Below are 11,947 nucleotides of genomic sequence, written 5' to 3' on the forward strand. Positions count from 1 at the left end.
ACTTGTTGGATGTTTTTTTGACTTTATAAAAAGATGGACGACATGTTAACTCTCAAAAGTGAAGCTGGGATTTTAAAGCTATCCTTCCTGACTCACTGCAATAAAGATATTTTTGTTTAGCTTCTTTAATAATAACAGATAGGAGTGTTGTAGCTAAGTCACCAAACCTTTGGGTCAAAGCAGAGTCAATGTCAAATCCTCATTACTACAATAACCATACAAGCTAAAGCGCTATTGTGCCCTTATATGAAGGACAGGGCGCACTCGCCAAGTCTGCTGCATTCAGATCACAGAAGGTGTTAAATAAACTAAGTTTAACCGTTTTCGGACCCTGGTTGACAAGACATGATTGGACGAGGTGGTTGAGTCACTTTCAAAGCTATCATCATTATTATTTGCTAACATTAGTATCATTAAAGGGGGGGTGTTCTGCTTTCCTATTTTTTAAACATTGATGTAAAGTGACAATTTTTCTAACCGCTACATGTTGATATGTTGTAGAAATCCCTGAATCTGTCTGCAAACTGCTCAAAATGGTGCGTTTGGGGAAATAGCACAAGATGTTCACAGGACTTGCTACAATGATGAGGTTATCATAGGGATCTAATGCTGCGTTCCATTTGTATTCAGAACTCGGACTTCCTGAGTTTCAAGTGGGAACGCCCAACTGGAACACCCCCCAATGTCAGAATTTCTGACTAGTTAGTCGGAGCACCCACACCACCCTGAGTTTCCAATATGAAATTCTAAGATCAGGGGTAAACAGTAATTAAGCTCTCATGAGGTTCTTTTATCTGTAGCAATAAATTAGCCATACATACTATCATCCAATGTTTATATACAGAAATACTGCCGTCATGGCAAGTTTTTCCAACTGGGAAAACTAACTCAGGGATGACGTCACTCACACCCCAGACTTCCCAGTTCAGAGTACAAATGGAACGCAGCATAACCAGTTTGTGACATGTTGCAGGGGCGGGCCTCAAACACCAAGGTCTGCCCATAACTCCACTCAAACAGGCCTCCAGATGGCTGGCCAATCAGAGAGAAGGGGGTTTGTGGAGGGGGGAGCTTTAAAGAGACAGCACTTAAATAAAAGTTTTAGACAGGGTTTTCTAAAACACCAGCGTGAGGAAAAATGGGGAATTTTCATGAGCTTTAAATCATGTAAAGCTACTACGGGGTACAAGAGGGACAATATAAAGCCTAAAAAAGAAATTTTGCCCCTTTAACAGCTTAAGCAACGTTACCATTTTACTTACCAACTTACTGGTCAGTATCATTTTGGGTTTTGGTGGAGCTAAAAGATTTTACAGCACCCCCTGCTAGCTGCTTTCATTATTCTTAAAGTGATACTCAGGGATGGAACAAGTTGGGTCCTATCACAAGGTTTAGGGCAGAAATTACCCCTACAGCAGTGATTTTTTGCAGCAGAAGCCCAGAGCGCTCGCACCAAACACCCCCTCCCTGCTCGTCTGCTGGTTCTCTCTGCATTCAGACGGGGCCAATTTTTACTTGACCAAAAACACAAGTATATGAACTCCCAACGAAAAAGTCTGATATCGGTCTGTATTCACGCTTTATTTAGAGAATTTTCAGCGCGTAACTTTCACACAAAAACACTGCTAAATAAGGCTCTAGTTCTCATCGTGTCGTAAAACGGTGCTACCTCCGCTGCAGAGCCACAGCTGGCTATGAGGCGTTCGCCGCTTAGTGTATCAGTCCGCGCGCCTCGCAGCCAGATATAAACAAACGCAGGTAGTCTGCCAGGACGAAGAGACACGATGAGAACTAGCGCTGAAAATTCTCTAATCAAAGCGTGAATGCAGACCAACATCAGATTTTCTCGGAGGGAGTCGGTTATTTGTGTTTTTGGTCAAGAAAATATGGCCCCATCTCAGTACATAGGAAACCGGCTGACGAGCAGGGAGGGGGTGTGTGGTGCGAGCGCTCTGGGCTTCTGCTGCACAAAAACACTGCTGTAGGGGTAATTTCTGCCCTAAACCTTATGATAGGACCCAACTTGTTCCATCCCGGAGTATCACTTTAAGGGAATATCAGTCAATTAAAGTTTTTACCAAGACAGTTAATCCTTCACATGCTGAATTCTGTCCAAGTGTCTAGTGCTCCTAATTAGTTATCCAAAAGTGTATGATAAAGAGAGTTGAGATGGTAAGACATAACATATCGCCAACACAAAGTATTTTGGCTTCACTTTTTCACAATGGGACAAGCTGGGGGCATGTCATCCATATTTTTATGCACCAACTAATGTCATACTTCACGCCATTTTAATCTTCAAAACAAGCAAAGGCAGAACTGTGAAATTGAAGCACAAAACTCAAGTGTATCAATAATTTATGATAACAAAACTGATGCATATTCAAAGAGTTACCTCTGGAAAGACTTCCTCTGAGGCCGAGAAAAAGTACGTGTAGACGATAAGCTCAGCAGCTACGTCGCTGTACTTCTCCTAAAGTGGCAGGGGAAACAGACATTAAAGAGAATTTACACAAAAGCTTTTATGAGTGCTGAAAAGGATGAGTCACTGTTTGGATGTGAAAACAGGAGCAGAACAGTGCATCTATCATTCACACAGAACAGTTTAGGAATTGTGGTGTTCTGAAGAAGCTGAATGCTCAGAATGAAATCCTGATTCATCTTTGGGTAATAAAAACAGAGCTTACTTTTAAGGGAGATTCCCCACCAACGTACACAAAAAGCACATCGTGTCGTTTCAGCATGTGCTCGAACATCTGCTTGCTGGGAAGCGCCCGCACAGCCGGTCTAAAGATGAAAATAAAACATATGAGTAGAAACTGATAATAATAGGTCTCTTTCTAATATTTGATTTCGGGGCTCCATCTAGTGGACATTCAACAAACTGCACCACTTATTGGAGTCACAGCCAAGCTTTTGATCAAGCTCTCTGTCACGGATCGGGCTCGATTTCCCTCAAGGAGGGAAAACCTGTCAGGCTGAGTTGATACAGGAGCTTAGACTGCAGCATCAAAAGGTTGAAATCCAGTGAGTGAGGAAAATATGGCTGCATTGATAAGCTTGCCTGGACGAATTGCACTTACAAAGCGTGTTTTTCTGTAAAAGAAAGGACACCTGTGTTCCTTCAGAGGTTTTTAAGCTCTTTCTTTCTGAGGAAGTTGAAGGTTTGGACTTACCCGGCCACTCTGTTTGCAAACTCTACGATGTCATCTTTTGTTCTCGGGCCTTTGTAGTTGTAGGCCAGGTCACCCTTTAACCTGCGAGGAGAGACACACAGAAGAGAAAAGAAGAAAATCTCAAACTACTCTAGCACCATTTTCACTTTTTAAAATATTTATACGAAAACAAAATCAAATTAATCAGTTTTGTGGTGTTGAACTGAGCTTCTGGATACTGGCTTTGTATGAAAAAGGATGGAGGACAAGCTGTTAAAATTTTTTTAATTCAACAATAAGAATCTTCTGACAACCAACAATTTGATAAAACTTTTCAGTCTGACAAAACTGGCAAATGTAGCAGAATCTTCTTGCGATTACTGACCACTTCCACTTTCTTTGGTACATATTTCTACATCTGGGTAGATCTGGGTGAAAAAAGGAAGTTAAAGACAACTTTATTGTCAGCTGTTTTGACAATTTAAAACTTACTCCAATATCATGTTCTATAGTTTATCATTTATTTATTTTTCATTCATCCTATGACAGTTGATTTTAATGGATTATCTTTAATTTTTTTATTATAATGTATTACTGTTTTTCTTGGCTTCCTTTAATTCTTAACATCTTATTTTACCTTTTTATTATTTTTTATTTTAATTGTAAAACACTTTGAATAGTCTTATCTACGCACTGTGTTCTACAAATAAACCAGCCTTGTCTTGTGTCCAGTGTTTTCTCATTAAACTCAGCTCTTTTTTTTAAATTGAGTCTTTTATTTTGAAAGCCTTCTTGAAGGGAGAGGATAGGGACTTGTTGATTAGTTATCATTGCTTATACTTTATTTTTTATACAAGTTGCACCTGTGCCTCACTTTGTTTTATTAATAGTGCTTTAATAACTAGAAAAGTACTCAGAGCACAGACCTCCACCAAGCATATTGTGATCGTCACCAACACTTTAGTCCTACTTTAATGTTATACTCCCTTTCAGCAGACTCTCTGCTACAATTTGGTGTTAGTTGCAGGTTTGTGCGATAATTTGTTTCCTGACAGTGTTGAAAATTATGATGACCCAGTACATATTTCATATTCTGGATCTTAGCATCCAGAATATTGCCAGGATCTGGATCGTACTTTTACATCTGTCAGAAATTATGGTGACCTTGTCTTGTTTTGTTTTGCAAAGAAATCTGGCCATTTATGGTGGAGTTATATAAACATATGGTGAAAATGGCCCTATCACACAATGATAAAGAATCCTTTGAAAAAATACTGGATCCAGACAGTGATCTGGATCTGAACATCTCCTGAAAATTTAATCCCAATCCATGATCAAGTTTGTTAGTTTTTGGGTTATGTTGTTCACAGACAAACTCTCCAAAAAGCACAACCTCCTTGGCGGAGGTAATTAAGTCTGATTGATGTTAAAATTTGGTCAAAAAAAGTCTGATTTTCCTTGTGTCACAGATTTAAGTGCCTCACTAAAATGAACCTAGTATAATGAAACACAGCACAAGCTACATATAAGCAAAATACTAATTACTTCCAACTAACATCCAAAATATGTGAATGGGCAGTCTCAGTCTTGACCTCAAGGTAGTTTGTTTCTTAAAAGATGTTAAAAGCTCCTATGGAACTTTCAGTTAGTGTTTTAGTCAGGACCACTTCTTAAACTTTTTAATTGCATGAAATGAGTTGGTTTTTGTGATATAGATCTGATCTGGGCTCTCCATGCTCTTCCACATGCCTATGTGGAACGGCAGATAAAGCAGTTTATTTTATCATATTGCTTATTTTGACCTGTTTTTGCACAGGTAATGTTTTCTGCTATAAAAATCTCTACCAGCTGTCTTTTAAGTCAAATGTATCACATTGTCAAAATAAGTCAATTACAAATTTCACAATATGAGCTATTTTTGCAGTGTACTATACATCTTTAAATTAATTAAGCTATAAATAAATTCAGGCATCTACTTTTTGGGACCTGTTATAAATGTTTAAAACTTTTTAGAATTAACTGTTTGCATTTGGATCTCATGAAAAAGTCATCAATAACAATCTTGAGTCTGTTTTACAATCCAACAAAAATTCCTTACAGGAGATTGAAATCTGTCGGAGTGCTACCGCAGGTCATTCCCCCCAACTGCTATAAGACTTCATAACACGTCACAACAAACATGAACTCTCACCTTATTCCATCCAGCATTCAAAAATACAGGCCTTTATGCACATCATCCCACAACTCACTAAATCCCACTACCTACTAAATTTTCATAGTCAAGTGCTTTTCATTGTCAAAAACTTATCTTTGTACATATCTTGCTCTGATGTAAATATGTAAATAATAATGTTCTTCTACTTTTCTTTATTTTTTTTAATTTCTAATGTCATATTCTTATAATCATTATTCTATTTTTTATTGTTATTGCATTATTGCACTTTTTTCTATAAGCTGCAGTGGCACAAAAATCCCCCATGGGGAATCAATAAAAGAATATTGTCAGGTTTTGTAAAAACATAGAGGCTTTTCTTTTTTTTAATGAACATTGAAGTCGCGATCAAAACACATTTTTGGCAGCCTTTTAAACTTGATCCAGAGAGGTCAGTTGAATTGGTTGACCCACTTGTGTTGGCCTATTAAGATCAAGCTTTGAGGTACCATGATTTGGATAACTGCAAACCTTCACAGATATTTTTTAAGCTTGATCCAGACTCATTTTCAGACTCATTATGATCACTAGCAAGACAAGCGCCTGGGTTTATCCCTCAGAGTCAACTCTCAACTTCTAAGTCTTGCATTATCAAGCAGTCCCTTACAAGATGTTCTGATGAAACAGCAACTCCATCAGGAGCAGCTTCTTCAGCATAAAGGTCAACCTAATCTAACCCACTGCATCCCCAATGGGTGAGCAAAAACAAACAGCAGTCCCTCGCTGAGCCTCAGCCAGGCGGAGCTCCTTTAACAGGCGGGCTGCATAAAGGATTGCTAAGGTTGCATCATCCCAAAGGGCTTCGTGAACTCAGGGGGAAACAGACTCTAAATCTTCTGTCACTGAGCGAGGAGTCTCAAGCCTTCGATAGCTGTTTCATCACTTCCTTGGCTTGATGTTCTGAACCCTGCCGCGGTGCTGTGGCACTTTCCCAAATGAGCTTGATGAAACTAAATGGGGAGCCCATTATGGCAGCGCGTGGATAAATGAACGCGCTTCAGATATATGGAGGGAACTGTGAAGTGTGGAAAGATCATTTCTCTCAAGTCTACGTGAGCTCTGCTGTTGAACAGCTGGTGTCTACCTATTAGTTTCTTATAAAATGTCACTTATACTTCAAGGAAACAAGTAACGAGACACATGGGGGAAAATTTAGCATCACAGAGCAGCCTTACTTTGTTGATGAAGGGAGCATAGGATAAATCAAAGAGGACATTAGCTCCATTTTAAACACAGTTTATCTCCTGACAATTATCAATATCCAGCAGAGCAATAAGTAATGTAATTTACACTCAAAGGTGTGAGACCTGTTTGTCACTTAAGGAGGCAGCAACAACACTTTGTTCCCTCCTGAATAAGTCAACCAAGGGCATCTCCACAGGCTAAATCTCAAGGGGAGAAGAGATAACAGAGGAATAAAAGGATCCTTATGATAACATGGAGCTAAGTTGAGTAACAACTATCCAGACAAATGAAAGCAAAAGAAGAGATAGAGAGAACTAAATGGCAAAATACAACCACATGAAATCCTGAAAATGGGAAAATAAAGTCGAATTTCTGCTTCGTGATGTTAAGACTGTAAGAATATTTTCACCTCACAGGGGCTATACCAGGTGTAACCAAAGATACACAAAGGTAAACACAATCAAAGTGTAAATAAAATATGATTTCCAGGTTCATTTGTTGCTGAATTTTGAGTTGGAAAAAGGTAAGGAAGATTAAGAGAAGCCAGTGTGTCACTTACAGTTTTATCGTAGGGTAACCACGGACACCGAACTCTGACGCCATGCCTGCAACACAGAAAACAATTCCTTAACTGACAGAGTCTTCAACACAAGCTTTGGGAATCTTCACGTCATTACTTTCAATCATTTAAGACTTAAAACTAAAGGAACGTTTTGGAGCCCCACGGTTTAACTTTTATGTTTCCTCCTGAAAAATAGCTGAGGTTATCTCAACATTATTTCCATGAAAACGGAATGGTTCCTACATGGTTTATTTTGTTTAAGTCAACTTGATGTTTTAATGCGTTTCCTGTCCCTCTTCATCTGCTCAGTGCCAAAAGTTACGCAGAGACACCTGGTACACTAAATCCAATGCCTCTATTTTTCAATTAAAATTTGCAGTACGAGAAAAATAGAGATGAATTATCAAGCAGTGACAAGGATTTCATATTTTTTTACAGCTTGAAAAAAAGAAAAAGAACAAACTGGGTCCATACACTCCTAAAAAACAAGACAAGAGCAAAGAGAGTTTCAGCTGCTTGTGAAGGAGCTGAGCAGCAGCTGGAAGTATGTTTGAGATAGGTACACACACGGACACACACACATACACACAAGTTTTCATTCAACATCTAGACAGCCCGAAATTCCAGAAAATGTGGCAGAAAATGTGACATTGCAAGTAGTCTACAGTGTCCCTGAACAGTCAAACAACTCTGGAAATCAGCTGGGTAGATAATAATGTAAACGACAAAAAATAATGAGGGACGAAAGTTTCGGTGTGAGTGTGAAAACATGGTTGACATAACAAGGGGTCCAATTTCTTTGGCGTGCATCAATTTCGGACACAAGAACAAAATAAAATAGCATGCAAAGACCATAATGCAATGAGGTGATGGAGCCAAAACAGATCTGGTGTGATTCAGTCGTAGGATTTTTAGAATTTCAAAGCGTTTGGAGGCTGAATTTAAAGGTTATTTCAGCAAGTTGTCACTTAACCTGACACCTACCCCACACTGATATTTTGGAGGTTAAAAAGAGCTCTGAAGCAGGGGTCAGACTTTATGCTGCTGATTTTGCATGCTTTTGTAGGTCTTATAGAGGCAGAATTATTGTTTTCAGTCTATTTCACAACTAGCTAAAAACTCCTCACAGGAGCTTTAAAGGTACAGGGACCTATGATAATGTTTGGATTTGGTTTGAAAACTTCACTGGCACTTTCACTATCAGAGTTTTCTTGTCATGGCATTAAAAATATATTCAAATTAAATAAATCCATCTTTTACATTGTTTATGATAGCTTGGGCTCATTCAAATTGTTCTCACAGGCTTTGGAAGAATCAAAATGCTTCTTTGTCTACTCACCAGAGTAAGCAGTGGCATCCATCTTTCCCACACGAACCGGCGACCCAGACCTCTTCAGCTCGGCTCCCACATCATACCACACTGGCTCTAGCTTTTTACAGTAACCACACCACGGTGCATAGAACTGAAAATAACCAGGAGAAGAATGCAATCAGTAAATCATATAAAAATACACACTTCACTGCATCTAGATACAAAACACAACACTGCTTGTTGGGTAAGCAGCCAAAAACATTCAGAGGAGGATATTATAAAAGAGAGGAGTGGTGTTCTTGAAGTTCTTGATGTTGTTGAAAAGCTCTTCAAGGCAGTGTTTTGCCATTCTTGCACTTTGAAGACTGCTTACTTGATATTATGCAAGATCTCTGAAGAGATTTAAAGAAATGCTTTTAGGGAGAGAGTGAATATTGGTAACAGCAGTAGCAGGGTTTATTTGAAAGTGCTGCGGCTGTTTTGGGACCAGATAAAGGTCTATATACAACACTGAGACAGACAATCCAGAGCTCAATATTGACATACTGTGAAGTTCAACAGTTTAACTTGTTAAGGAAAGCTTGTTAGCAAACAGTTACATATTTACACATCTATCAACAGACCATCATTACAATTCTCTTTGAGTCAAGTCTTGTATCCTAGCAAATGTTAGAACAGTGTTCGCTAACTCTGAGTTCTGTTTTCACCTCCACTTTCTTCTTTAAATAATAACTCGCACTTAAGGTCCTGGAAATCTTCTATATTCAACAAAAAATGTCTACTGCTTACAAAAAACGTTGGCACACAAACAGAAAAACTAGACCAAAAACATAGTTCGCATATGAGCTAGCTATACGACCAACAATTGCTAAGATGATTCCATGTGTAAAATATAAAAAGACAGGCACATTGTTTGATAATAACATAGCAATATAATTTAGTGCCACTACAGAAAAGGGGGTTTTAAGGTTGAAGTCGCTAAATGCTCAAATGTGACGCTGAGAGCTAACTGGTTGTTTACTACGCAGTTCTATGGAGTTAGCTTACAGTTGTTGTTGTTGTTGTTGTTGTTGTTGTTGTTGTTGTTGTTGTTTTGTTTTTGTTTTTGTGTGTGTGTTGAGGGGGTGGGGTATAAATCTTTCTCCTCTTTGGAAGAACCTGTTTTACACACTAGCCTACAGTGTCTCAAGCTACTTAGCTAGCTACAAAAGACAAAAAATCTCCAAGTCTGTTTTGGCTAATGTTTTGGCTAACACTTGTCATGGTACACATCAAAGAGATGAACAGAAAAAGGATTAGCCTTTTATTTCATGCTCAATTTTGGGCTCCTCCACCTTCTAGCATAATTAATGAGCTGTTCATATGCTAAATGCTACAGTGAATTCGGGCGCTTTTGAATATTTGTCTGTGCTAAGCAGCTCACTTAGCCAGTAGTTTGTTGTTAAACTAATTGGACATTTTTACTGCTAATGGCTGCCAAATTTTAATAACATTATTAGTAGGATTTACTTAAACTGTTAAACCAGGCCATATAATATGTGCAGTAAATTTAAAAACATCAGCTTATCTGAAAGTTGGTTATTTAAAACAACAATTCATTCACAGCATCATTTCCTCTGTCTTTGTGAAAGTACTTGTTTGTTAGCATGAAAACAGTAACATTAGCTGGCAGCAGTTTAGGTATAAAAGCACCTTACGATATAGATCAGTTCAATAGTTTGTTCTACCCTGGCTTTCATTCATATTATTTGGACTTTTCAATTTACTTTGTTTCCCCTGTGATACAAAGAATTGCATGATTTAAAGTTGAAAGAGTGCTCAGAACTCACTTCTGCAACCCTAACTAGTAGCACAAGCAGCTTTTAGTTTCTTAACCTTATCAGCTTATATGGGTCTGACCACAAACTCTGATATAAACCCCTCTGAGCCCCCCTGGCTTTGGCCGGCATGCATGACTTCTCATTCACTAATCACAAACACAGAGGACAGTCAGCACAGCCCCTCCAGCCTCCCTCTCGCCCTCTCACATCCCACCCTGACTGCTGCCACTTCCGCAGGGGATGATGTGGATAGTGGGGTGCTGGATATAAAGTCAAGCACGGCTGAACGGAGCCAGACTGGGCCTGAGATTGTGTGTGTGTGTCTTTATGTGCACAAAATGTCAGACTCACATCAACCAGCCAGATATCGTTGACTCTGGTGTCTTTGAATCTGGAGGAAAGAAGAACGCATGAGTTTATTGGACAATGTTGATCCTTTTTATTGTGCCTTTGTACTACGAATAACCTATATTTCAAACAACATGATATCTGATACTTAGTAAACAAAGGCAATACCATGACATTAATTCTGTATTTAATGAAGGGAGAGACATAAAACACGTAAATACCCAAGTGACTAAGTCTCTGCAAACTCTGTAATGCAGGCACCTTACTAGAAAGTAATTTACAAATTAAAATCTACGACAAAGTCAAACCATCCACTTAGTTTTCTCCCTCAAACAACCCATTTCTGTTGATTTTAAGTCTGCATGCCTTTACAGACAGCATTAACCTTTAAAGATGGGGAGACTGCATTAAACTAAGTGTGCTAAAGTCGTCAAGTAAGTTCAAAAATGAACTCTGACTTTGCACACACATGCAAACTAGGAGGAAGCTGCATTACATGCTCGTGTTTTGATGTAATGGTAGTGCAGGGAGATGAAGCTCTGCATTACTTACGTGTCATCTAGATCTTCAACATATGCAAGCACCGCTGAGCTCAAGAAAGCTGCAATAACTGTAATAATAAGACAGACATAAAATGCACGTTATGATATGAACAAAAGCTTAATACCGTTTCTATTCTTCAGCCCTCAAACCTCATGACTGGAGCATCCCCAGCTAAAGCTGTCGTCCCCCGGCTAACCCTGCATCATTTTGCCTCCCAGTTACACTAACAGGAGCTTCGATGCTCGTTTTGACCGAACCAGGGGTAGCACGTATGGTCAGGAGTCATATCTGAACTAAATAAAAAAAGAAACATACCTCCATAAAGCAGGGAAGCTTTCACTACTGCCATCGCTTCGAGTGGAAACAGCAAGCAGGAAATACAGCTGCTAAATCAGGAACTGCTGCGCATGCGCGGGGTCACGCAGACTCCTGGAGGATTTCGGCGCCAAGAGAAGATTTGTTTAATATCGAGTCAAAATCGTCGAAAGACGCAAATAAACTCGTAGAAATCACCTGAAATGTGTCCCCTGTGTTTTTATTGATATTTAATCGCTGTTTTCATCGAACAACTTTAATTTTCTTACAAACGTATAGGTTTAAAATGGGTAATGGGATGTAGCTATCGATACTAACCACAAGGTGATGCTGTAAGATCATTTAACCAGATACCAGGTCAAAGCTTCTATAACAGTTCATAAAAATATTGCTGCAATACAAAAATACTTGGCTAAAATAAGAAACAGTGCATAATTTACTCAATTTAACACACCAAAAGCACTTATCCCTATGCTAAGTACCCATACTGCTAGC

The 11,947-nt window shown here is 38.9% G+C and overlaps 1 protein-coding gene across 1 annotated transcript in view; it reads right to left on the bottom strand.

The window, feature by feature from the left end:
• The window catches only part of tmx3b (thioredoxin related transmembrane protein 3b), a 48,337-nt gene extending 36,790 nt beyond the window's left edge, over positions 1-11,547 (bottom strand). The window contains exons 1-8 of the mRNA XM_074693573.1: positions 11,453-11,547; positions 11,147-11,204; positions 10,598-10,637; positions 8,454-8,577; positions 7,112-7,157; positions 3,177-3,257; positions 2,688-2,787; positions 2,396-2,473 (exon numbers count right to left, since the gene is read on the bottom strand). Coding sequence (XP_074549674.1) covers positions 2,396-2,473; positions 2,688-2,787; positions 3,177-3,257; positions 7,112-7,157; positions 8,454-8,577; positions 10,598-10,637; positions 11,147-11,204; positions 11,453-11,486 — 561 coding nt within the window. The 5' untranslated portion in view covers positions 11,487-11,547. The remainder of the gene's footprint in view (positions 1-2,395; positions 2,474-2,687; positions 2,788-3,176; positions 3,258-7,111; positions 7,158-8,453; positions 8,578-10,597; positions 10,638-11,146; positions 11,205-11,452) is intronic.
• Between the last annotated feature and the right edge of the window lie 400 nt (positions 11,548-11,947).

This window comes from Halichoeres trimaculatus, unplaced genomic scaffold, assembly GCF_033239565.1.
Source record: "Halichoeres trimaculatus isolate MK-OKI-2021-1 unplaced genomic scaffold, fHalTri1.1 fHalTri1_scaffold_18, whole genome shotgun sequence".
In the NCBI taxonomy this organism is placed as follows: domain Eukaryota; kingdom Metazoa; phylum Chordata; class Actinopteri; order Labriformes; family Labridae; genus Halichoeres; species Halichoeres trimaculatus.